Source organism: Canis lupus, chromosome 17, assembly GCF_048164855.1.
Source record: "Canis lupus baileyi chromosome 17, mCanLup2.hap1, whole genome shotgun sequence".
NCBI lineage: Eukaryota > Metazoa > Chordata > Mammalia > Carnivora > Canidae > Canis > Canis lupus.
The window spans coordinates 9,241,746-9,268,156 of NC_132854.1; the positions used below are offsets into that span (position 1 = coordinate 9,241,746).

The 26,411-nt window shown below is 44.8% G+C and overlaps 3 protein-coding genes and 1 long non-coding RNA gene across 6 annotated transcripts in view; 1 reads left to right on the plus strand and 3 right to left on the minus strand.

Moving 5' to 3' along the window:
- Nucleotides 1-366: 366 nt before the first annotated feature.
- On the plus strand, nucleotides 367-11,477 carry METTL21C (methyltransferase 21C, AARS1 lysine). The gene is made up of 5 exons (XM_072783254.1): nucleotides 367-427; nucleotides 2,569-2,709; nucleotides 6,252-6,403; nucleotides 9,051-9,168; nucleotides 10,198-11,477. The coding sequence occupies exons 2-5, from the start codon at nucleotides 2,580-2,582 to the stop codon at nucleotides 10,590-10,592; spliced, it is 795 nt and encodes a 264-aa protein (XP_072639355.1). The 5' UTR covers nucleotides 367-427; nucleotides 2,569-2,579; the 3' UTR covers nucleotides 10,593-11,477.
- A 786-nt stretch (nucleotides 11,478-12,263) lies between these two features.
- On the minus strand, nucleotides 12,264-13,198 carry LOC140607872 (uncharacterized). Its single transcript, XR_012009784.1, has 2 exons — nucleotides 13,065-13,198; nucleotides 12,264-12,628 (listed from the first exon to the last, which is right to left on the minus strand). It is a non-coding gene; the product is annotated as an uncharacterized lncRNA (long non-coding RNA).
- Nucleotides 13,199-14,956: 1,758 nt separating this feature from the next.
- On the minus strand, nucleotides 14,957-15,243 carry LOC140607871 (short transmembrane mitochondrial protein 1-like). The gene has a single exon (XM_072782449.1). It carries the CDS (start codon nucleotides 15,203-15,205, stop codon nucleotides 15,062-15,064), a length of 144 nt encoding a protein of 47 aa, XP_072638550.1. The 5' UTR covers nucleotides 15,206-15,243; the 3' UTR covers nucleotides 14,957-15,061.
- Nucleotides 15,244-16,486: 1,243 nt separating this feature from the next.
- Nucleotides 16,487-26,411, minus strand: part of TPP2 (tripeptidyl peptidase 2) — a 70,489-nt gene continuing 60,564 nt past the window's right edge. For 2 of the 3 annotated variants that reach the window (XM_072782448.1, XM_072782447.1), the window contains 4 exons: nucleotides 25,883-26,013; nucleotides 21,146-21,353; nucleotides 19,156-19,275; nucleotides 16,487-17,487 (listed from right to left, as the gene is read on the minus strand). In XM_072782448.1, coding sequence (XP_072638549.1) covers nucleotides 17,398-17,487; nucleotides 19,156-19,275; nucleotides 21,146-21,353; nucleotides 25,883-26,013 — 549 coding nt within the window. In that variant the 3' untranslated portion in view covers nucleotides 16,487-17,397. Of the gene's footprint in view, nucleotides 17,488-19,155; nucleotides 19,276-21,145; nucleotides 21,354-25,871; nucleotides 26,014-26,411 lie in introns of all 3 variants that reach the window. The other variant, XR_012009782.1, reaches the window with a different exon arrangement.

A 26,411-nucleotide genomic window follows, 5' to 3' on the forward strand; every position in this document is an offset into this window, starting at 1 on the left:
GAGAAAGTCTGCAGGTCTGTTCAAAACCCCAACCACCCCAACCCCCACTTCTTTTTAAAGCGAAATGTGTCTACATTTCAAACTCTATCATGGCAGCTGGATACCAGAGAGGAGAGCCTCTGTTCTGCTGGAGGCATTTTCTGGATCTTTTGAGGGTGATTCCATTTCACGTTGCAAGGATTACGTGTCAGTATGTAGGAAAGAGAGAGAGAGAGAGAGAACACTGAGAATTGGGAGAGGGAGAGAGAATGGATATTCTAGCAAAGTAATGTGTCTGAGTCCTGGTCGGTCATGCTACCCTAAATAACTTGGACTTGCACTGGCTGGCTTTTGTTCATAAAATGCTAATCCTTTCAGGTACAGATCTATATAAGACATTGTGGATTCAAGGGGGCACAGACATCTCACATCTCTTCTGCTACGGAAGGTAATGTTTAAACTAACAGCTTGAAATTATTTTGAGGGGACTAACACGAACTCATTTGAAAAACTTCCCGAATCTTTAGCAAATACTGATGCACGCTATGTAGCAGACGCTACATCCCACTGACAGTACCAGGTAGAGCACTGTCGATACTTTCTAGATTGCCTTTCAACGCACAGATGGCAGGGGGAAAATTAATTTCTCGTGTCAACTATGGTGATGGGGGAGGGAGTCGTTTCCTTTCATAAGGAAAAGCACACTTAGGATTGGAAAATAATTCTCCTTTGCTTGCATGCAACGTGAGGAACTGCCTTAAATTTAATGCTCAGAGGCCCCTGGTGCTGCGTGAGCATGGTTTGCATGGCCACCCTCCTAGGTTCAGACAGAATGGTTGCTGCCCTATATGAGATGCTGTGCATGGCTTACCTCTCTTAATTCCCACAACCACCATTGGAGTAGGTGTCCCCATTATCTTCCTCTCCAACGAGAGGCCTACCTGGCAGGGCGGGGTGTGCTGAGATTCAGAGGCAGGCTCCTCACCCAGCGTGGAGGCTTGCCCACTGAAGACGCCGTGCGTACTCATAAACAACCAGGCTGCATCTTTTAGGGGAACAGTTCATTTCCTGGAGTTGGGGAAACTTGAAAGGAATGAACAATTATCTGCAAGAGAAAGAACTTCTGCTCGGAGGCACAGACCCGCAGAGCACTCCGGCTGGTTTGGTTAGCTGGAGAAGTGGGGCAAACATTGGATCGTTGGGTCCTAAAGGAAGTGAAAATGTTAAATCACTTTCACAGGGATCTCATTTGTTTGTCGATGCTGCTGCGCATTAACGCATTAACGGGAGGGACACTCGACCTGCCCAGGTGCAGAGCGGAATGACATTTGCCTCAGGGGCTGTGCTTTCTTGCATTTTGTCATTTTGTCTGTTTGCTCACGGATCAAGCCAATGCCCGGGGGCTTCTGGTCAGCTAGTCGGGAATGGTACTGCCCGTGTGTCTGGTTGCTATCCCCAGGTGGTGGGGGTGTGGAGACTAACTCAGGAAGGTAAACACAGGCGAGGAAAATCATTCATATTTTGTGGGAAAAAAAAAAGACTAGAAAATATCCCTGTGGCAGCTAAGCATTATGAGTAATTTCAGGGCAAAGTAGGCAAGGGCAGCCCAGGCTGAACAAGCCCACCCAAGGTGCACCTGCCGGGTGGTTTAGGACGGAGATTCTGCAGCTGAACCTCCTGGGTTGGATTCTGGGCTTCGCCACTGCTCTTGGGCTGCTTTTCAAGCTCTCTGTGCCTGGATTGCTCGCATCTGAGAAAAGGCATAAGAATAGCATCTACTTCATAGGGGCTATTGCTAGGACTAGACGAATCGATACACTTAAAGCACCGGGCCGGGCCGGGCACCAGCTCACGCCCTGCAGTGATGTCATGGGTTACTATTTTGATGTTGATCAGTGATCCCCACAGCCAGGTCTCCTCTCCTAAATCAGGTGCTTTTCATCTCTGTACGCATCACTTTCCCCCTGCTGTTTCCCAGCACAGCCCTAGGAGGCCCTAAGAAGTCGCAGCAGACACTTATTATCCCGTGTTCGCTGATGAGGAAATGTCTCGGGAGGGGATTAAGTGAGCTGCCAAGTGCCCGAGTGGGGAGCCGGGCCAGGCTCCTGGCTCAACCCCCAGCGCTTTCTTGCAATATAGCCTCAGATGAGAAGGGAGCAGCCCTGTGTTTGGTTCAAATCCTGCCTTCTCATCCACGATGTCATTAACCCCTCAATCCACACGGTAGCCCCGATGGCAGATGCGCTGCTGGATCAGAGTTTCTTCATTAAGATTCAGTTCCAAAGGCTACTGGAAATACATTTTAGACCCCAGCGACGTCGCACCTGTCCTCCGGCGACACTTGCTCTGTTTTTGCATTTCTTGGTGCACAGAACAGGTGCGGTGATGTTTAATGGTCCCCCTCTCCTTTGCTCTGCAAAACGAGGGTGGCAGCTCCTTGGGTAGCTGCTTTGCTCACCCGAGGATCTAAGCTGAAAAGCAGGAGTTCTTTTCGGCTCAGCAGATGCTAAGGCGATAAGCTGCACCTTTTAGAGCCTCTGGGAGGCTCAGCCAGCCAGGGCTGAGCCTGTCCGGTTCTCTGCTCTCCAGCGGCTGCAGGTATGGACGTGTGTCTGAGCCCTGAGCAGCAGCCCGGGCGCCTGCGGGAAGCACCATGCACCCCAGATGGCTGCTTGGAGCCGGCAGTGGAGGGGTCTCTCCAGGAGGATGGCACCGGGGGACACCCAGGAGGTAACATCCTTCCTCTGTTGCTTTCCTGGCCATGATATTTTCCAATTAACTTCAGTGATAAGAATCCCCATCTCCTTTTAACTCTAGATTGTTCCTGTAGTGAAGCTTAGTAGAAAAGTGCCTTATGCAAGCATAAGCACGGCATTAAAAGTAATCCCTATTTTTTCGTTATTTTCTTATCTAAGTCCACAAATTTGTCTTAGCCTGTGTGTAAATCTCAGATAGTTATATTTTTGTAACGAGCCCTTTAAAAAAAAAAAAGACTTTATTTACTTATTGATGAGAGACAGAGAGAGAGGCAGAGGGAGAAGCAGGCTCCCTGCAGGGAGCCCGATGTGGGACTCATCCCAGGACCCCAGGATCATGACATGAGGCAGATGCTCAATCACTGAGCCACCCAGGTGTCCCTGTAACAAGCACTTTTAAAAAGCAACAAAATCTTGAGTCATGTCTGCTTTTCGCCAAAATTCTCCTGGCAGATGGGTTGCATTTCTGGACAGGGACTCAGTAGTAACAAATAATAGACATAACAAATAACGTCAGAAAAGCCCAGATATGGTATTTTAAACATGTATAATCATTTAACATGGTAAAATTATGTTCCAACTCAACTAAGACAGGCTTTTACTAAACTAATTTTCGTAAAAAAAGGCAACTCTATCTCTAACGACTGATCTAAAACTCTCAGACTAACATCGATACAATAAATTAAAACATTTAACGTGCAATAAACATGAATTTATTTTTGTTGAACATAGAAGGGTCTTAAGGGAGAATATTTATGCACCTGCGATTCTTTACAATGTTGACTGGGGACATATATCTACTAGCCCAGTCACCTGTGAAATGATGAGCCGTTCCAAATCAACCATTGACTTTTTCTGTCATCTTGAGAGAAAAATAGGTCCCCAGCTGGTGAGACGTGGGAGGAAGGACCTGTCTGAGCCATAGTGGGGGAGGCAAGTCTGCAGGAGCTGGCCTGAGTCCTGGCTGGTCTGGCTGCTCCGAGTCACCTACCCCAGTGACAAAACCTCAGAGGGAAAGGAACAGCCCTGTCCCGACTCCTTGCACTGTGACAGCCTATCCCAGCTCTTGAATTTCAGGGCTTTTTTTTTTTTTTTTTTTTAGGGTTGTCGTTAATCATGGCCATTATTTTTTTTTAATTTTTATTTATTTATGATAGTCACAGAGAGAGAGAGAGGCAGAGACATAGGCAGAGGGAGAAGCAGGCTCCATGCACCGGGAGCCTGATGTGGGATTCGATCCCGGGTCTCCAGGATCGCGCCCTGGGCCAAAGGCAGGCACCAAACCGCTGCGCCACCCAGGGATCCCAATCATGGCCATTATTGAAATGTAATGTAAGTTATGAAAATGTACCACTAAATATATTACATAAAAGCCAGAGGTATATTAAAAAACCAAGGTAATAAATACAACTCATTGTGACTTACTTTAATACATTTTAAGATTATCTTTAAGATTGTCTATGCTCTGGAGCTCACTGGTGTCCGTTGCACTGCCTGGTGGAGAGCACTCGTGATGGTGTGCACACCTCTTCCTGGGGGCGTTGGCTGGTGGCTGGAAATCACCATGGTGGGAGCATTCACACCATGGTAATCCTCGAACCCTACAAAACAGGGCATCTTCTTTTTTTTTTTATTTTTTTTAAGATTCTATTTATTTATTCATGAGAGACACAGAGAGAGAGAAGCAGGCTCCATGCAAGGAGCCTGACGTTGGACTCGATCCCAGGACTCCAAGATCACGCCCTGGGCAGGCGCTAAACCACTGAGCCACCCGGGCGTCCCTCCTCGACCCCCTATAAGACAGGGCTTCTTTCCTGGCAGGCCCCGGTCTCTTCCTCTGCCTTTTTATCTTCTCTCCAATGGTTCAATCGGCCTCTCCGCTCGCGGGAAGAAGCGAGAGCCTCTTGGGTCATTCCCAGATAATGCGTAGGGGGTGTTCGATGCCAGGAGTCAGGAGCGGCCGAGGCAGAGCTGGCCGAGGGTCAGCGGCCTCCTTCCCGCCCCTGCAGCCTCCCACAGCCCCTACCGGGACGCCGGCCCGCAGCTGCCTCGGTCACTATTATTAGCAGGTTCCTGCAAGCTCGTGAAGGCCCGGGTCTCTGGAAGCTCAGCATTTAGGTCAGGGCACAGACCTCTCCCCCAGGGGTGCAGCTCACACCGCATCACGACCGGGGAGCCAAGAGCAGCGCTGCTCCGCGGAGCTGTGGACGTCCGTGATGCTTGATGACAAACCAGCCACCGCGCTCCACGGCGCTCAAAGGCCGCTCCTCAATCTACTGCACGCCGATCCTTTTTTGCTAACATACAACCAAAATTCAATCCTAGGAAAAGCAAAATGCAAATGCATGCGAGGACAAAACGCAAGCCCTGTTTTTTGTTGTTGTTGTTTTGTTTTGTTTTGTTTTTTGTTCTTATTTGGTAATTGGACATGGTCAAATTGAACTAGAACTGCTCTAGCACGTGTGCTAATCAGGGACACCCGAAATCGCCTGCCTCCGAGGGGCAGACTCCTGATTCGGTTTCTCCAAAGACCCCCTACCGTTCACCCTGTATTCGCACCCCGCCTCCTCCTCTTCCACCTGGAGGGTACTCTGGTTAGAGCACCTCAGATGTTCACTGGCCACTCCTTTTAGCTATTTTCCAAAGCCCACATGCCACCTGCGGTTAAAAATGTCCCAGGCGGATCTCAGGGAGCAAAGGCAAGTTTCGTGCAGGTTTCCCTCCAGCTCCTTGCTGCTAATTCCTCCTCAGTGCTGGTACCACAGCCGCTGGGCTCGGCCGGCCCCCCGTGTGCATGTGCTCAGCATCCCCACTTCTGACATTTCCACGCAGCACAGCTCTTTTTATTCTCAAACACTCAGCAAAATCTGCACAATCTCTGCTCCCATGATGTCAGCCCCGATCAGGTGCTCTTTTCCTCTCATTTTATATGATATTTGAGAGCCGCTCATGAGTTCAAAGGGTATTTAAAGCAATTGTAACTTAATAGTCAGAGCTCATCTGACAACCTCCCCCAGCACTGTGGAGCTGGCTCGTCTTTGGGTGACCTGTACCTTTTGAGGAGCTGTTGTAGGAAGGACTTAAGGAACATGCTCCAGCCAACATGCGGGAATGTTACTTCACTTCAAGACCTAAAAATAGTCAGGTCTGTGTTTGCTTAGGTCCTCATCCAGACAGCTCACTCCTGCCATTCTGTTGGCAAGCTAGCTTTCCCCTGCCATCAAAACACAGGGGTGAGGATGGAGCCACACCTCTCTGTCCTCTGCTACATAGCGGAACGGACCCAGGGCATCCTCTGGCATTTCGTCATCTCACGAAAACATCGCATCTGAACTTCACGTCCCTATCACCCCATATCACTCAGGTTCGTGTTAGTTTGTGGCCACTGTCCTTGCCAGCATCACCTCCTCTCTGTGGGAAAACCACCCACTCCATTCCCATCTTACCAGTTGTAACTCATGTGTACTTGCACTCGATCAACAAATCGTGGAACCTATTTTATTTTCTGCCCCACAGATTCTAACGAGATAGAACCATCTCTTCATAGCCTCCAGAAATTTGTTCCTACAGATTATGCCAGCTACACTCAGGAACAATACCTGTTTGCAGGCACGAAGATTGTTATCCAAGAATCAATAGAGAGCTACGGAGCCGTGGTGTGGCCAGGGGTGAGACAATCATTACATCTGGCATGTCGGGGCTTCTGGGGGCACATTTCCACACTTTGGGGTTGCCTTGGACAGTTGGCCAAGTGCTTTCACGTTCTGGGCTTCTCCAGGGGGGCGTGAGGGTGAGCCGGCGCTTGGCCTTGCAAAAGCAACGACATCTCCCCGGGAAGCCATCCTTCCTCTCCGTGCCATGTTTTCTGAGACACTATTTACATTAAGATAAACCTGAATATATTGGGAAGGAAGATGAAGAATTCATACGAATTTTGGGAATAAAGCCAATCGGAGCCAGTGTTCGTTTCCCGTCCGTGCTGTGGGTGTTCCCAAGGAAGCGGGTAGGGAGCCGCCTCCCCGGCTCCCCGCGGCAGCCCCCAAGGGGCGCATGGACATGGGGGAGGCGCCCTGAATCTCCAGTGGGTCCGCTGGCCCCTGGCTTGTGGTCCTGGCTGCTGGCTCCGCTTCTCCCAGCTTCGGTCTGTCCTGGGACGCGGCCGTGTGCTGTCACCCCAGCATGACCCGAGCACCGGCCGGAACGCTGCGGGTGGGCGCCCCCCCCCCCCCCCGGGGTTACTCACCGACGCCGCGCGGGCCAGATGGGGGCTCAGGTTGGTTCGCCTGGGAGGCGGTGCCACTGACCGGGGACAGCGGCCCTCCGATGCCAGTTTGCTCTGTGAGAGGCTCCGGGTCCGAGCTGCTCCGCGGTTGCTGGGCAGTGGCCCGGGGTGTGGGTGCAAACGCAGACGGAGGCCTCGGAGGTGCGGGGGGCTGTGCCTCTGCCCGGGGTGCTGCTGGCAGGTGGGACGACGGGGGCGAGCGGCGAGGGTGGAGGTGCCAGGGAGCTCCCCGGGCGGGTGGCCTGGGCGCCAGTGGAGGTGATGGTGGGTGACGGCAGGTGAGGACAAGGAGGAGGGACAACAAAGGGCTCCAGGCTCCTAGAGCTGCCCCCCGCCCCCCAGCTCAGGAAGCTCCGTGTTGGCCCCCGCGTGGCGAGCGTGATTCCCTCCTGCGGAGTCCTCTTGTTTGGCGCCCCGCGGGGCTACTAGTGTATCTGGCGAATGGGCAGCCGCGCCGAAGGACACGGGGGGCGGGGGGTGCTCCTGGCACCTGCTCCCCCGCCAAGGGCGGCTTGTGCGGGTGGGGACACGCCTCCCCGCGTGAGCGCAAGGCCCCGGGGGCAGCTGGGGAAGCCGTCGAGGCTCCGGGGGACACTCCTCCTGCCGCCGCCTTCCCTGCCCGCCTGGGCCTTGGGGGCTCTTGGCCGCCAACCTGTGTCACCGCAGGGGCAGAGCAGCCGCACGGAGGCGCGACGCCGGGAAAACACCCCCCGCAGACCCGCGATCGTCTGCTTCGCATCTCAGGATGCAAGTGGCCACCCCGGGGCGCGTCCTCTCGCGGAGCCCTGCCCGGCCTCCCTGCCCCGCGGCGCAGACCCCGCCCTTGGTGCCCCCGTGGGGGGTCGAGGGAACCTTGGAGCTTCTCTCTCTCTTTTTTTTTATAAATTTATTTTTTATTGGTGTTCGATTTGCCAACATACAGAATAACACCCAGTGCTCATCCCGTCAAGGGCCCCCCCCAGTGCCCGTCACCCACTCACCCCCACCCCCGCGCTCCTCCCCTTCCAACACCCCTAGTTCGTTTCCCAGAGTTAGGGGTCTTCATGCTCTGTCTCCCTTTCTGATATTTCCCACTCATTTTTCTCCTTTCCCCTTTATTCCCTTTCACTATTTTTTATATTCCCCAAATGAATGAGACCATAGAATGTGTGTCCTTCTCCGACTGACTTACTTCACTCAGCATCATACCCTCCAGGTCCATCCACGTCGAAGCAAATGGGGGGTATTTGTCGTTTCTGATGGCTGAGGAATAGTCCACTGTGTACATAGACCACAGCTTCTTTATCCATTTATCTTTCGATGGACACCGAGGCTCCTTCCACAGTTTGGCTACTGTGGCCATTGCTGCTAGAAACATCGGGGCGCAGGTGTCCCGGCCTTTCACTGCGTCTGCATCTTTCTCTATGAAAAGTCCTCTGAACTCATTCGCCTGCTGTTTAGCATCTCGCTGCTCCTCAGGGTGTGGTCCGTGGGCCGCGGCCCTGCTGTCGCCCAGCGGCTCCCGGAGCCCCCGCACCCCGCACCCCGCGCCCCGCCCCGCACCCCACGGCCCCCGCGGGCGCTGCAGCCTGCGCAGCGGGGCGCGGACCGTCTGGTCTGCTTCTTACCCGACCGCTTAAAAAGACGGGCCGCCGGGCGGTCGAGGCAGCCGACCCGAGCTTGAGGAAGGGAGTCAGGAGGGACGCGGTGAAGACGCCCGGCACCGTCCAGGAGCGGGGGTGCGGGCGGCGAGGCGGCGCCGAGGCAGAGGTGGCCGCCCCCGGCCTCCTCCGGGACCTGCAGGAGCCCCGCGGACCGTCCTCTCCGCGGCCCGCTCCCAGCCTCGGGCAGAGGTGGCTTAGCCAGGCCGGGTGTCCAGCCCGGGCCCAAATAGGGCGTGGAGGGCCTGTTGGGATTCTCATGAGCCCCTCAACACGCTGCAACCATTACTAGCATCTCTTGTGGTGTTTCGCGTGGGGAACTGGAAGGGGGGTCCGGTGGCCACTGCTTTCCCGTATTCCGATGCTCAAGTGACAACTGCAAATTTTTTTTAGGCTATGGCTTTGTGTCAGTATTTGGAGGAACACACAGAAGAACTCAATCTCCAAGATGCTAAAATACTTGAAATCGGTGCTGGACCAGGCCTTGTGTCCATCGTGGCCAGTATTTTAGGTTTGTCAGTTTCCTCCTGACTTTGTCTCAGAGCACCTGGACTTTGACAGCAGTGATAGCAGCGCTTTCCGCGTGGCCAAGTGTGACTCAGGTGCTTGGCCATGATTTCACTTACTGAATCCCCCAAAATGTCATGAACTAGGAATTAGTACTGTGAACCCAGAATTAAGATAATCGCACATTAGAGAGAGGTCGGGGGACTTGCCCACCTCACCAATGACTGTGTGAGGAAGTGGAGATTCTGGGGCTGTGACTCCCCCACCCCCTGTTGTAAACAGCTGTGTTAGGCTGTCTCCTGTTTTTCCTTGCAAATATTGTAACTAACATTTTGAAGAAAAATAAGTGGGTTAATCCAAGGTGGAGGCAGATTGATGACCCAAATGCAGGTTGTGAGTTCCTGGGTGCTAAGCAAGAGGTGGGTACAGATGTGGTGTACTTTTGCCTGCGCTACTACAGATCTTCTTCTATTAAAATCAATCTGGAAATGGGGTGGTCCACTTAGTGAACTATTGTCACTAGCTTTAAAACATCTAGCAATTAATTTAACAAATTTATGTTGGAGACAGTCATACACAATAGATGAAATCTTCAGGTAAGGAGAGTTTTACAAGGGAAAACATGATAGATTATTATATTAAGCAGCTAATTATCCTGAAATCTCTCAACACCGCACCACTGTTTTATTCTATGTCAGTGGTTCACAACCAAATGTGATTTAGCCCAGAAGGACATTTGCCCACGTCTAGAGAAGACATTTTTGATCTTCATGACCTGGGGGTGGAGTCAGCGGGGGGCAGTGGTGGGAGTGGGGTAGCGACCCCAGACTCTGCATCGGACAGTGCACAGGGCAGAGCTATCGCAGGAAAGAATTACCCAGCGGGATTGGGTCAAAATGTCCTGCCCACCTGTCAAAGGGGACAAAGCTGAGAAAGCGCAGCTCCATTTCTTGTGTTCTCTCTGAGTGCATCTGTCCACTGTGGTGGCCTGAGTGTCTCCTGGTAATTATTAGTTTCTCTCTTTATCTCTTAGGGGCTCAAGTCACAGCAACGGATTTGCCTGATGTCCTAGGAAACCTTCAGTATAATCTTTTGAAGAACACAGTAAAGCGTACGGCACATCTGCCGGAAGTGAGAGAACTGGTTTGGGGAGAGAGCCTGGAGCAGCACTTCCCCAAGTCAACGTTTCATTACGACTACGTTCTGGCCTCGGATGTGGTTTACCACCACTACTTCCTGGACAAGCTGCTCACCACCATGGTGTACCTTTGTCAGCCAGGCACGGTGTTGCTTTGGGCAAACAAATTCAGGTTCAGCACCGATTACGAATTCTTAGATAAATTCAAGCAAGTTTTTGATACAACACTCTTGGCTGAATTTCCAGAGTCATCAGTCAAAGTTTTCAAAGGAATACTAAAATGGGATTAAATTAAACAAAATGCCTTTCAAAACATTCAGTGTCTTTTGAGCAGTGTTGGAAACTGTACTGTCAACAAAAGACTGTGAGATCGAGAAGGTAGTGCATACCTAGAATAAGCATAGTTTAATATTCTGGCATCTTTCTAAAATAACCCATTTAAGATTATTTTAGGCCAATCTAAATATCTACAATGAATAATATGAGAACATAAAAGTAGCTGTGCTGGTTTCCAAAAACTCTCAATTGTTCAATAAACTTTACATGTATAAATTTGTAAACAAGTGGATTTCCCCCGTTATTTCCACTGTGAATTTGTTAACACACGTTTGTCACAGGCTTTTAAAACTGAGGCTGATAGGATCCTTCTATCTGTTTTATAGATTTTAGCTGTAGCAAAAGGAATGGCTACTGAGTGATGAAACCAGTAACAGGCTTACCATTGATTAAAAGTGAAAAATACGGGAATGGAACCGGAATAAGGAAATGGATACTGTCTTAGGAACTTCCTGAGAATCCACTCTATGGATACTCTGCTTCTGTGCCAATGAATTGGCCGGACCATTTCAAGTTAGATGTCTGGATTGTCTGTTTCCCACACACACAAATTTACGATTAGTTTCTAGAAAAGTAGGAAAGAATCAAATTTTTGTCCCGATAAAAGAAGGCTACAAAAAAAATCTAAAACAAACATCACGATTATAAAATGTTAAAAGCTTCTTCTCTGATAAGGGAAAAAAATTAAAAATCCAGCTACCACCGTTTCTCATGCTAGAGGCTTTGGGCAATGTAGGAAAGCAGAGGAAGAACACGCACATTTAGAACGGAAGGGATGCTATTTGTGGATGATGCAATTGTTTATGTAAGCCAGGGTCAGCAAACCTTTTCTGTAAAGGGCCAGCCAATAAATATCTTCAGGCCACATACCCTCTCTACAGAATATGTGTATATGTGTGTGTGTGTGTGTATATATATATATATATATATATATATATATATATATATATATATTTTTTTTTTTTACAGCCATTAAAAAAAATTCAAGACCCACTCTTAGCTTGCAGACACTGTGAAAAGCAGGCTACAGATCAGATTAAACGCGTAGGCCCTGGTTTGCTGACCCTGGGGCTGTGGATCATCTACAGTGGAATTCCTGGGACTCATATAAGTTGATCAAGGTTGCCAAGTGTCAATATAGAAAGCTCAGCAGTATTACAGCATGGGACCTGATGCCTAAATCTCTTCTTAGACTTCTAAGTGGATTTCTTTCACATTTCCAGGACAAAAAGAGATGATGATCATATGCTTATTCCATTATGTTCTAAATGGATAGAAGTCTACCCTTTTAGAAAAGCCAGACTACAATTATAAAGACTCTTTCTTCAAGCTTTTATAGAAAAACTTAAATATATTGAAAGTTTGAATCATACACTTTAAATCATACACTTTAAATGTGTGCAGTTCATTGGTATGGCAACTATAACAATAATGCTGCGTAAGGAAGTAGGTGAAAGAATCATGGCCCCCCACCCTCACCCCATATGGATTTTTAATTCCCGGCAAATCTCCTTTTATGTGTACCTCCACCTACTTCTCCAGTTCTGTATTAATTTGACAGAAATAATAGATATCCTTTCTTCTGTATATTTGGTTCACATACATAGGACACATAACCATAATGGTTTATCACATTTAAAAATATATTTTATTTAATATAAAATTTTATACTAAGTATTTTGGTATTACATAGTAATATGTTGAAAAATGCGGTGTTCCAACTTCCATGTGTTTCTTAAATGTCATGATATTTATTTTTGGGGTTCGTCTGAATCGAGACCCAGATGAGGTCCATGTCTGACTCACTGACTGGCTGGCATGTATCTGAAATCTCTTTTGACCTGCGGCTTCTCCCTCCCTCTTGCTTTTTCCTCTGGCCACTTATCTGCTGAAGAATACGAGTTGTCTGTCCTGCAGCATTTCTACCCGCTGCGTTTTGCTGGCTGCATCACCAGGGTATATTTCAGAATGTCCCTCCATCCTGTCCTTCCTGTAAATTGTACATTTTATTTTATTTTTATTTTTATTTTTTTAAATTTATGATAGTCACACACAGAGAGAGAGAGGCAGAGACACAGGCAGAGGGAGAAGCAGGCTCCGTGCACCGGGAGCCCGACGTGGGACTCGATCCTGGGTCTCCAGGATCGCGCCCTGGGCCAAAGGCAGGCACCAAACCGCTGCGCCACCCAGGGATCCCTAAATTGTACATTTTAATGACAGTTTTGGGACTACCCATGCCAAGCCCAGCTTGGACCAAACTCCAGCCAAGTTATACTGAGTGAAAGAAATGATTGTTTTTGGAAGCCATGGAGTTTTGAAGTTTGGAAGTAGCTCGGTAGACAGATCATTGAGGCACATAGGTTAGTGACTTTTAAAATCACACATGAGAGGAGAATTATAGAAGACATTTCCAGCTGTCTACTCACATTTTGGATATGATGTGGCATCATAGTTGGAGTCTACAAGAACTTTCATTTCATGACTGGAAATGCAGGCAGTCTCCTAACCGCAGAGTGGAAACAGACATCTGGCTTTGATACTGCAACTGTAATTATTCATGTTTCACCCTTGAGAGGATGTGGCTTCAGTAAATTATGCACTTGCTTGTTGATTCTTTGAAATCCTCTCACAAAAGCAGGGGTTCTAAGTGACACTAACACGGTACCTTTGCGGGAGGGGTGCGGCTGGCCTGTTGTCGGGTGCTGTGCAGTGAGCCTTGGCCCTCCCACTGCCTGCGTGCTCTGGGAAGGCTGCTACTGCAGGTGAGACACCCTGGGCCCTTCCCCAGAGAGCAGTGCTTACACCTCCTGCTTCTTTCCAGCTTCCTCATTCAATTATTGCTAATATAGTTTTTTCCTCTTGTTAACTATGTTCATACTAATGAATTTTGGAGCTTATTCTTCCTTTCTTATTCCTTAAGGAAGTCTCTGTTCAAGGGTTTTTTGGTTTTGTTTTCTTTTTTAAGATGGGGAAATCAAAAGCATTTCTCCTTTCCATCTCTATGCATATACTTCTCTGACCTAATTCCTACAGAGAAAGACAAAAACATACCTTTTAATGCTGGGCCACTGAGAATACAGAGAAAGAAACACTGCAGAAGAAGACTCAATTTAATTCAGATTCAATAAATTTTGAGTTGGAACAGACACACTGAATATATTGCCTGAATTTTCTGGATGACACCCATGGAGGTCAAGTGATGTGGCTCATCAGGGCCTGAGCCAGGACTAGAGAGCAGAGACCTGGGCTGGGACTCCAGCCATGTGGTCTAGACATCTCATCATCAGAGGAGAGAAGGAGGGGACCAGGCCATGCTCTTCCAGGGCCAGACAAGATACCTGCAGGGGTGAGAAATCCCACGATGGCAAAGCTCCTACATATGACAACTGGAAACCCGTCACTGGAAAAGGGCCAGAGACCTGTACTGAGCACACACTCTGGACCATCTCTAATGTTTAAGAAGTACCTGGCCCCTAGAGTTGTCTTTAGTGGACGTGGTGCAAAAATTGGCTACCATTACCAGAAACAGGAAAACTGTCCCTGGCTTTTTAAATTACTATTTCATATCCACATCCTGTTAATTAACGGTAGTGATTTTACTGAGGACACATTCTTCTAGAGCTTATTTGGATCCAGCTGCTACCCCAGAGGTAGTGTGTTCAGAACAGAAACCAGAGGCAGACAGGAAAGCTTTGTTGAACTGCCACGAGGTCACAGCCTCTAACCACGGGTTCCCCTTATGCAGCTGATCTTTCTAGAAATCACAGTTCAAAGCAGATTTTGCCAGTCTGTGGATGTACCTCCAATTTCCATAGCAAACCAATCTTCATTCTAAAATTTTACCACCTGTAGAAGGCTTTAGCCCCAATAGAAGAGATAAGTAGTAATTAGAGAAGTTTTTGTTACAGCTGAAAACCAGGAAGTGGCTTATTGAGCCTTAAACAAAACAAAACAAAACAAAACAAAACAAAACTTGCCTGAAAATATTCATGCTTTACTGAACGTACTAAAAAGTTTCATTATTTCACTACCTCCTCCTGAAAACACACAGGTCAATTGTTTTTTAGTACTAAACAGAGGGAGGCTGGGAGGCCACCGATTCACAGCATCACACACAGGCCGCCACTAACTGAACCTGTTGAGAGGGCCCAACTGCTCCCTGTACCTGAAGTGCCACATTGTTCTTGAGTATATCCAAAAGCCACCAGGGGCTGAATTCTTTTTCAGGAGGGATGAGGTGAGGAAGGTGGAAAGGGTGGTTCTTAACTTCTGGCCCCATCTGAGCTCTCAGGCAAGACAGGATCTAGCAGAGAGGAAAATGGTTGAGGCTGGAATTTAAAACAAAAGTTTTTGGTTCAGATGGTAAGGAGGCCCTCAATAACAGCAGAATCAGTGTATCCAGAAGGCAGTGCTGGAATTCGCCTCATGAACTAGGGAGTTTCTTCTTGGCATCCAAGTCCTTTTTAATTTCTTTTAGTTTTTTAGCCACGTTTGGTATGTCATAGTTCTGAGCCAGATACATTCCAACCACATTGCCAAAAGTAAATACAAACAGGAACTGGAGCATGGTGTTGGCGCAGAGGGCGCGAAGTGTGGCAGCAGCTCCGTGGGCCGGTCCAAGCCTGCCGCTCCCCGAACGAGGGGCGGAACCCGCCCTAACCTTAAATTTATATTAAAATTGGACATAGATTCATGTGGTTAAAAAAAAAAGAGTAATGTCCATGATCATGGGGGATGTGATGTTTCAAACTGCCCTGTTCCTATCCCATCTCTAGCTCCGCGTTTGCCTGGAAAGCCAGCAGCCCGGCAATCACCGGAGAGAGCTGAACAGGGGTGAGAGCTCCTCCCAAGCTTTACTTGTCTCTCCCTAGAAAACCCCATGTGCAAGGCCATTTTTATTTACCTAGATTCAGCTCTCCTTGGGCTGAGAGGCCTTTACCCGAGGGGGTGTTTGTCTTGATAATTATAGGCAACTGTGTAATTTTGTGGCTGCCTGAGATGGTGAAAAGTTGGGGTTAATCAAAAGGCTTAAAAAGAAAAGCTAGGAAATAAGATGTTCATAGAGGATTTGAAATCTGGGTATCTACATCCTAGGGCTGCACACATCCGATGAAGAACCTGAGAGGACTTAAGCTTCCACTTCTGGCTGCCCCTGGGGCTCTGTGCAAATGGGCAGTACTTACTAGGAATGGTGAAACCTGAATTATAAAACAAACTCTATAATGAATGAAGCAGTCACCCTACCTTTCTGTGCCTCTCAACTTCCTCATTGGACTGAACATATATACACGGGAACCTGTATAATTGGGGATGAAAGTATTGTGTGTTTGTGAGAAAATACGCATGTGGTTGTTCATGGACAGACTTTAAATTCTAGATGGCTCAGAAACTGTTTGCAAAATATTTGCATGCATATTTGCATTTGCTCATAAAGCTCTGATGTTTTTACCATATAAGGGGGTCAAAATTACCCCAAAACCACTTGTGAGACTGGATGATTAACTGAGAGGTCTTTCATAATAGCAAATTCTACAGGAATAAGATTTAAAAACCATACACACACACAAACACATTTGCTGTGAGTAGAGGCTTTTCAATTATTGTCTACGTGTGTCTTTTTTATTATATAGGAAGGATGAGAGAAGTATAGTAGCCAGAAAGATAAAAATAATAAAAAGCCAAAAACTTTCACAAAAGTTAATCACATAAGAATTGGCAATATATTCAAATAACTGCAAGCCTATAGGAAATATAAAATAAATTACCTCATGTTGAGAATTTGTCTATTGATTTAATATATTATTTCTGTTCTAACCCCAAATTTTATTTATGAAAAATTAAGACCAACTTTAAGAAGCTTTAATATTCACTTTTATTATTTATAAAAAAAATTAAGGTATCAGAATGCATATGGTATATACTGTGATCTTGGTTTTGCACATTTATTCACGTGTTTACATTATTTCAACTTTAATAAACATACCATATGTGTGTCTTTACAATACCTGATAAAGATTTAGCTGTCTGGCACTTATACATGTATTATTAATTCATTCTGATGCTCTGCATGTCAAGAGGATGTTAAAAATGATTGACCTGAAATAACTCCAAGATGAAGATTTAGATTTAGTGAAGCAGTTATGCTCCAGCAACTGCTACACATTTATTTGTGTCGGTTTTATTTTTCCCCCTTAATTGAATGTAAACTTTTGCAAAAAAAAAAAAAAAAAAAAAAAAAGAAAGAAAGAAAAAAGAAAAAGAAAAAGAAAAAGAAAAAGAAAAAAATTTCTGGAAATGAGGTTCTGTTACTTTTAGTCTGATAAATAATTTGAGCTACGCTTAATGTAGCTTTTTAAGGCCTTCATACAATTGAAAAAATTAAAGTTGAGCATGTTAAAACCCTGTTCATTTATAAAATAAAAAATAGAATTTTACAGGTTTGCAGTTAAAAGTCACTGTTCAAAACCTATCATGCATGTAATAGCTGCAACCCAAATGAAAGTCCTTGGTGCTGGCAGTCAGGGCACAGCCCGTCGCCAGCAATGTGAGGCATTAAAAAAACACCATGATGTCAGAGGTCTAGGTTACATGTATTAAGCCACACGCCAGCAAATTCTCTGATAAATACACATCATTTTAATAATCAGTATTTGATAGCGGATGAAAACATGCATTAAGACTAAAAATGCCACAAATTTGTTTTTATATCCATTCACTATAAAACTTTCTTTTTTAAAATTTAAAGTCTTAGTTCCTATTTTAGAATACACAATAATCAGGAGGATACATGATGGGGAGCCAGTTTTCAGTAAAAGATGCACAATGGGTCCATCCAAGTAACTTCATCAGCTATAACAAAACACAAAAGCGTAGTATTATAGAACAGTTTTTAAGATCAATATTCAAAAAAGTCTGTATCTAACAATAATAGAGTACTAGCACGTAGAACTTTCCATCCCAGCCACCCACCAACCATCAACGGGTCTTCCTTACTGTCAGCTCACCACTTTCCTACCAGCCAACATCTACAGGCAACTATGACCATCCTGGCCAACCTCCCTTCTTTCCTGTCTTTCTACTAACCTTCCCGTCTTCCTTTCTTCATTCCAAATTCCTTGTTCCCTTCTACCATACTAGTTGCCTTTCTTTCTTTTTCATTCTGACTGTAAGTCACACACTGTGCTAGACATGGGGAAAACAGCACTATACAAACTCACTTCCCACTTTCAGGAAAGTTATGTTCCATTCAGGAGAACCAAAGATAAATAAGCAAATCAATGAACAAATGAGTACATAATTAAGCTGTGTATTTCAAGTACACACTACAATCTGATGAGATAACAGGGTGACTGGGAAATGAGATGGGTCAAGAATGGGATCTCTGAGAAGAGGATATTTAAGGAAAAATTTGAAGCAGAAGTAACTTGCTCTGAAAACCTGGGAAGAGCTCTCCATACAGCTGGACTAGTGAGGTCCCCTGGTGAGAGGGGGCTGGGGAGGAAGGCAGGAGCCAGATCACATGGAGTGTTGAGGGCCACAAAAAGGAGTTTGGATTTTATCCTAAATGTGATGGGGCTTTACCAGGAGGTGTCTAAAGCCTTTCTTTTCCAGCTGTGCTGTGGAGAACAGACAGTACAGGAACAGAGTGGCTGGGACACTCGTTATAGAACATCCCCTGATGTGAACATCTGGGTGAGTCACTGCCTTTACCGACATAAGAGCTTACAGATTACAGCTGACATAATGAGAATCACACTACACTCATTAATGATTAGTTTCAGCAAGAGTTCTCTTAAGCTATTCAAAGACCTGAAGATGCTAATTTAAAATGTCTTACAATCTGGACTCACCAGTGAAGGTACATAGAAAAGGTCTAAGAGGGAAGATAACTTGTAGTTTAATTATAAAAAGCTTCCCCAGGAACTTACATCCAAAGAATACCTTAGAGAGACCAGACCCTTGCAACATTTGGCATAGGACTAAGGTGCCCAAACCCATTATGCCTTGTAGGCACAAACCACCTGTGTGTGTCCAGAGACAAGATAAGGCTAGGATGATTTCTGTGGAGTTCAGTAAGTTTTTACACTTGACAGTTAACTAGTACAGAAGACGGTATGTGGTAAAATCATAAAATGGTCTATCACTTCAAATGAGTAAGATCAAATATAAACTCTAGAAGCTCAACCATTTTAGAACTGAGCCAATATGTATTTAAAGGGAATGATTTTTGCCTCCTTCATAGAGAAAACTCAGTCTTCTGACTATACATCGAAACTTCCTAATGCACTTTCGTATGTTAAAAATATTTGAGGCTACATATAAATATTTAATAAGAAAAGTTAAAAAATGTCAATAGCTTACTGGCTAGCTCTCATGCTTTTACTTTATAGTTCACATTACACATGTAGTAGTCATGAAAGAGTCAGCATCACTAAATCACTGTAAGTCTTCTAGCTATCTTGTCACATGATGAGATAGTGACGGGACACTTAACAGTGACAATTTAGTATCACTTACTTGAATACAATTTTTCCAGTTTTCTTTTGTTGGCTTTTCTTCCACAAGTTTAGTTGCAAATTTAAGGCTTCTCCCATACAATTTATGTACTAATGCATGTTTGTATGCAAATGTTAAAACCTATAATATAAAACAAAATAAAGCTTATCTATGAAATGCTTATATTTTATAGCTTATAGCTTTAATAATGAAAACAAGGCCTTAACAGAAGTTCAGCTTTTAAAATAAACATTTTTACATCAAGCAAATTTCAAAAATGTTTCTGAAAGAACAAAAGTTGAATATTCCACAAAATAACTTATTTGGGGGAAAAAAAAATAAAACTGTGATAAACCACTAGCTCTTGGAATCTATACCAAAACACCTCTTTATGCAAAGGGGAGCTAAACATAAATGATTGCAAAAAACACAAATAAAGATAGAAGTACAAAACTATAAGGAGTCATTATGAATGACCAAAACTACAAAAGGGTATAAAGTTAAAAAAAAAAAAAAAAAAGGTATCATATTGTATAAACATATTCTTACTTTCAATTAATTCCTTTTGTATAAGTTTGTACCTTTAATTATTCCATCTGTCAAATATACTTGTAACCATTTATTCATATTTTTGCCCTCCACTTTTAGAATGTAGAGAACAATCTCAAAGAAAGGAATCCTATCACTTTTATTTGTATTCTAGAGCCAAGCAAAGTGTTCAATTCTTTTCAGTGTAATAAACAGACACATAATACAATGCATCGCCCCTAATACAGCAGTAGTATTATGGCAAACAGGCTCATTGATAAGTTTTTCTACGCTGTTCATCCAGTGTTTGGCCTGCAGGCTCCTTCATCTTTCTCCAGCAGCAAGCACAGCAGGGAGCATGAGGCAGACACGCAACAGTCCTATGTCAGCAATGGCAGCAAACACTGCTCAGGGCCCTGCCTGTTCTTAACACTCACTCATTAGGAACTCTGTGTCCTGTCACCACTCCCATTTGACAGGTAAGAAACCGAGGCATCAGAATTCAGTAACTTGCCCAGGGTCATACAGATCAAGGTGGCAGAAGCAAGATGTGAACTCCAGGGTCCGGTTTCAGATCCAAATTCTTAACCTCTGGTGCCGCACTGAATCCTTCAGTTTCCTGACTCTAACCCCATTTCCCCAGAATGAGCACAGCTGCCATAAAACTAGGCCTATCTCCATTCTACTTCTGAGTTAAAATAAAACATTTAGTTAAATTATAAAAGTACTGTGGTGGGAAAAACTCAGGCATAGAGGAAACTTCTCCTATCTCAGGTCTTTATTATAAATTATCAGTTAATCTAGAAAACAAAAACAGTGGCTTGTGCTGGGTTAGGAGAACTCCACCGATTTCATTTACTTTATTTTTCTTTATCTTCAGAAGAAAGGAAGACTGATAAAAACTTATACTTACAGAATCCCTACTGTAAGAATTATGGTAGAAAGCTTAAAGAGATTTAAAATGTTTTTATAGCCCAAATCCAAAAACTTTATCAATGCTACTTCTAAACTGGGTTTTAAAACTGATGAGCTATAAATCCAGATGATAATTACTTAAAAGTCAAAGGGTTTTGAGAAAAAGAGCATCTAAAGTAACTGGAATGCTGCCCTCTCCATCCCTGATGAATCAGCACAGACGTGGGAAGGCACAAACACAATTTCTAGATGTTCTTCTTTCTAGTTTCAGAGAGAACGGATTTAACTGAAAGGCCACTACACACCATTCTCAGGCTGTTTTCCGAATTAGTTTGGCTAAAGAGCCACTGTGCAGATAGAGAAAAATCTGGTAAAATGATTCTGAAACAGGGAAGATGAAGGTCTCTCTAAACAATGCCTTCTTCAGATCCCAGCACAGCCCCACTCCATAGATTTTCTTCCTCTTCTGAGCAGGGAGCTGGGAAACCTGAGAGGAGCCAATGGGGCACCAGGGAGGTTTGTAAGTGACCCCCAAGAACTGTGCCAAAACAAGAAGCACAAAGATTACCTTATTGTCAAAAAGATCAGTCCATTTTGTAGTTTCCCAAAAAGTTAACATCACAGAATCCAGAGTATTTTCTCTTTCCTCCTTTCTCCCTTCAGTATCACTGGAAACAGCCCCATCTTGATCTTGTGCATGAAGCAGATGATCAGCTAGGGCACATCCTTTCCGACAGAGGGCATCCACGAGGGTAGATTTTTGTTTGTCCATATCACTGGGCACCAAATCAAAAAACAATTCATAGATCAGTAAAAGTCCTTGAAAAGTGCAGACTTATCTGTAACTATAAACTCATGCATTCTTTCCCTGAGATTGACAATGCAGGAATGTTGGATAGCTAGGTATATCCATCTGTATCGTACATCAAACAAGATGCCTTAGTTGTAATACCACACTAGCTGCTACATTATACATACAGATTAAACAGTTAGGACAGCTGTGTTTGGTTGAAACAGGATGCCACAAAGTAACAGAAGTGAAAGTCTGTTCAGCTCTAAATTCTGTCAGCTAGATAACTTCATCAGAACAGTATCTTTTAGATAGATTTCTTATAAAGAGCAATTATTACATAGTTTTGAATTGATGTTAGAAGTTCTTTCAGCAGTGAACCTTCATTCATAAGCAGAGCAAACACTAAAATGCTTACTCTGAATGTGCCAGCAACTATTTTAGCACTTTTACATATTAATTCATTTACAGTCAAAACAATTCTGAGTAAGATACTATTAATGATCCCTATTTTGCAAAGGAGGAGGTTGAGGCACACAGATTTGTTCAAGGTCCAACAGTTAGGAAGCAGTAGATCCAGCATTTGAAACTACACAGTGTCTGCTTCTGAAACCCTGCTCTTAATCACGATGGGATGGTAAAACTGCCTTGCTGCAAGGCAGGAATCTGTGCTCTTCTGATGTATCCCAAGTGCCCAGACAATGCCTGGCACAGAACAGAAACTCAATAAACCCTTGCTGAGTGAAATACAGTAACAACCTACACTCCAGGGGATAGTGTTCTTCTTGAGGATACTTGCTTATCTGAGGAATTTTGTCCAACTCATGTCAGACATGCGTAAAAGACAATGAGGATTAAAAGTGATGAGAGCCCACGGAGCGCTCGGACATGGACACACAAACTAACAGTGGGAATGATTCTGAAGGACTCGGAGTGTAATGTGCAACACATGAAATCTTCTGGCACTACAAAATCAACAATTAGTACAAAGGAATTAAAATGAGAAAACAACTTGTTACAAGCCAACAAAGTTACCCACCTTAATAAGTTTGTAATGTAGATAAAATGAAGCCAAAAAAAAGATGCCTGGGATGAAATTTCAGCAAAGTTTCAAAGCTTGAAAGAACCAACTTTCGCTCTTTTTGGGGAAAGGTGCCAGGGAACTGCTTGGTTTACTTTGGACTCAGGAACAAAAGGATTTCTGAGGTGAAGGGCAAGGCTTCTCATTACTGAGCATCCCCCTCACTGCCCCATCTTTAAGATGCCGGCCACCATCTGAAACATCTTGCCAGTACTTCATTTATACTTTAAAGCAACCCTAGGAGCAGGATACAATTATTGTCCCCATTCCGTGAAGGAGGGAGAGCCTTGGAACAGAACTGGATTGGCAAGGCAGATTTGATCACCCATGGCAATCTGACTGCTTGGTCCTAGCTGCCCAGAGAAGGGTTTGAGGATGCAGAACATAGAGGGTGACAGAGGTGTGCTGTACTTGTCAGTCCTGGACCATATTACCTGCAAGACCTCTTTCTATTTTAGCATTCTCTGATCCAAGAACCTAATATTCCACATATTTGGAATATTCCTTCTCTACCCTCACGTAACTTAGAACTTACTGGCTCAGATCAAATACCTTATTAATCTACGAGGCTTTCTCCACTCAAATGAAACCAGCTCTCTTTCCTACAGGCTCTCACAATGTAAAATACTGTAACTCTTAATCACATCCTAGCTAGCAACTTCATTTTCAGCATCAGAGCATATGCTTTCTAGGAGTAAAGAGTATCCTGTTCTTTTTATGTTCCTCTCAGTGATGCTTTGCCTACAGTGTTTGCTCAATAAACATCTCTGAATCAAATCTAGTTAGTGGTTCTGATCAATGTGGTACTGCTATATTTTAGGAAGAGCTTCAATCAGATACTTTAATGGCCTAAATAAACCGCAGCTTAATTTAACTAAAACTTGAAAATGGAGCGCCTACAAAAAGCTACTATCATTTTTAAGATTAAAAAAGGGCTATCATAATTTCTGATGCATGGGACTGAAGTAAAAGCAGCTTTGCATGAAAATGAGGAATAAATGCTCCACTGCTACTCCGTCTCCAACAAATGCAAACCCTCCCGAGGTTTGCCCAGAAAAGGAACACCTGGACAGGGTACTGTGCGCAGCACAGTATACCTGAGGCCCATGCTGGTTTGGCCAAAGCAAGGCCTGGGGAAAACACCTACATTGTGAGTCAGATAAACCGATCTAGTGTTGCCAAAAACAAACTAGCGTCTCAGCATTTTCACAACGTTCGATGGTTCCTTTCTGGTTTTATTCCACCATCTCTGAAAGTCTTTATAATCTTTAAAGCCAGGACCCTAAGTTCCTGTTATTTTTTGACAGCCACTGGAGTCAGGGTCTGAAATTAAAACTCTGAAAAAAGGGACTAATAAGATTGAAAATACAACTAATCTGGGCAGCCCAGGTGGCTCAGTGGTTTAGCACCGCCTTCAGCCCAGAGCCTGATCCTGGAGACCCCGGATTGAGTCCCACGTCAGGCTCCCTGCATGGAGCCTGCTTCTCCCTCTGCCTGTGTCTTTGCCCCTCTTTCTCTCTGTCTCTTGTGATTAAATAAATCTTAAAAAAAAAAAAAAAGAAAAGAAAAGAAAATACAACTAATCTTGGTTCGTGGCTCACTTTAATCTGGAATTAAGAGTTTCCTCTGTGGACAGTAAGATTCAGGAAAGACAGGCCATAGTATCAGCAGTGCTAAATGGACCTTCATATTTACTGAAATTTCAAACGTGATTTCCTACACACATGAGAGTCCATTTTCTATTTTCACAAACTAAGAAATAGCAGATGCTGGAAGGGATGGGGCAGCTGATAGCAGGGGCCACAGTGAGGTCAACGTAGCCTTAGAGGGGCCAATGTTTCTGCAATGAGCTTCTCACAGGTGATAAAGCCTAGACTCTCCCTCCTGCAATGGGATTAACATGGAATGGAATTGAGGAAGTGCAATGTAGATGACTCTAGTGAGAAGCCAGGAGCCCCACAGGGGACAGGAGACATACGGATATGGCTGTGGGCTGAGGCATACACACCTGAAGACCAGGAGAAAGGGGCTTGTCAGCAGAGGGCAGTTATGAAAGAAATGGAGAGGGTATTCAGACCTAGAGCAAGAGGTCAGGCTCAGAGAGGGCTCTCTACCTCCTCCCACCACCACCACCCAACACAGAAAGGACAGCCAGAAGATGGGTAAGTGCAAGGCAGAGCTGATGCTCTCTTTTTTACTATCAGAAAGAAATGAGGCCTATGAATCCTCTCAAGACAGGTAGGAATGCAAGGGTATCAGAATATGAAAGGACCCGGGCCTGCATGTATCCGGTGTGAATCCGGAATCCGGAATCCGGCTCTCCCATCTCCAGCACTGGCCCCCTAGGCTGGTCATGTATCCTCTGAGCCTTTTTGCTTTTCTGCAGATGCCCCTACGAGGCATGTTATTTAGAAGATTAAGTTTAAATGAGGTATTTAACAGGCCCCAAATAATTCCTTGTACATAACTGGCACTTTACAAATGGACAACAAAACAGCAACATTTGAGATTACTCCTTTAGAAGGTGGGAAAGGACGCACACCATGCCAACAATCTAATCTGAAGAAATTTTATTCTGCTTGAAAACTACTGCTTGTAGATTCGTAACAGCTGTAATATTAGTATAAATAATGTAATACCAAGAGTTCTAGAAGTTTAGAATCAGGAACTTGATAGAGAAAGAAGTATTGACTGAAGAAGCTGAAGGAATCACTTTAATAGCTCTAGGAGGAGGCAAGATTTCCACCCTCGCAGGTGATGACCCTTGGGTGAGACTAAACCAAAGTGACAAAGGGAAAGCTGGTATCAGGAGAACTTCACAAGATGGTCCTGAGAATTAAGGAAGGTGAAAGGGAGGTTGAGGGACCGTCACAGACCGTGTGGGAGCCATGCGTTCAACTACCACCACCCAGCGATGCCTCTTGCTTTACAGGTCACACTAGGTTTTTTTAAAGCTAAGCCATAAACTTCCCTCCCTTCACCCCAAATGATACGGTAACAACAGTTCCTAACTCAAGTTGCTAGGTGACGGTTTCAACCTAACTTTGTTTGTGTTACCAGGCATTACAAACTAAATCTGGGCTTTTCCTGGTTTTAATCAACGAAGAGTTTAGAAAGTAATCTTATAGAATGTTATGTGTTTGCCTTCTCCAGATGTCCAGTTCCCACAAATCCCCAGGGGCAGGACTGTTTGATCACAGATACTCAAGTCTCTCCACCACAACAGCACCTAATGGTAGAGAAAACAAACTCCTTTTCTTTTGCTTAATCTCAAATGACTGAAGAAAATTATTACAAAATATCTTAAGGGTGGAGTATCCAAATACTGATAGTTCTAGGGACGTAACACATATCAAAAAAGAAGAATATTCTCAACGATTTTAAAAAGTAACTAAGAAATGAGATGCAAGAAAGATTATTTACTGGTTAGGTACTTTTTTATAGTAGCTGCATCGGGCCTGGGGTCAGTCTTCATTGCCATATAAACCGCTAGGGCTGTTTGATCTATATGAGAAATAACAGCGTCTGCAGCTTCAACAATTTCATTAAGTCTTTTCATCCGCTCCTAGGGAGGAAAAAAAGAATAAATAAGAAATAGGTGTACCAATGAGTACACCAAATTACCTTTGCTTCCTCTGTCTCAACCACGAGAATCCCAAGTCCAGAGTGAGAGGGCTGGGCAGTCTACCCGCAGAGTCTAGCTACAATCACCACAGTCAGTGCTCATGTGCTCTCAGCAATTTGCTCCTCACTTGTGAGTCTCAGAGGTCTCCTTTCAACACCTTCAGGTTCACTCTGAACCCTGGAGAATTTTTAATTGATTATAGCTAGCACCTTCCTACTGGTCAACAAGAGCTGGCCCACGTTAAGACAGTTTGGAACTACGGCCAATTCTTAAAAATTAGCATCAGTAACAAAGTTGATGCACAGTAGGAGTTCTTAGTTTGCTGCATGTGTTTAGAA

Bases quoted from the DNA above. Each gene is read 5' to 3' on its own strand.
- METTL21C (XM_072783254.1), top strand. From the start codon at position 2,580: ATGGACGTGTGTCTGAGCCCTGAGCAGCAGCCCGGGCGCCTGCGGGAA. The intron at 2,710-6,251 runs GTAACATCCTTC...TCTGCCCCACAG, and splicing joins CACCGGGGGACACCCAGGAG to ATTCTAACGAGATAGAACCA. The intron at 6,404-9,050 runs GTGAGACAATCA...AATTTTTTTTAG, and splicing joins GAGCCGTGGTGTGGCCAGGG to GCTATGGCTTTGTGTCAGTA.
- LOC140607871 (XM_072782449.1), bottom strand. From the start codon at position 15,205: ATGCTCCAGTTCCTGTTTGTATTTACTTTTGGCAATGTGGTTGGAATG.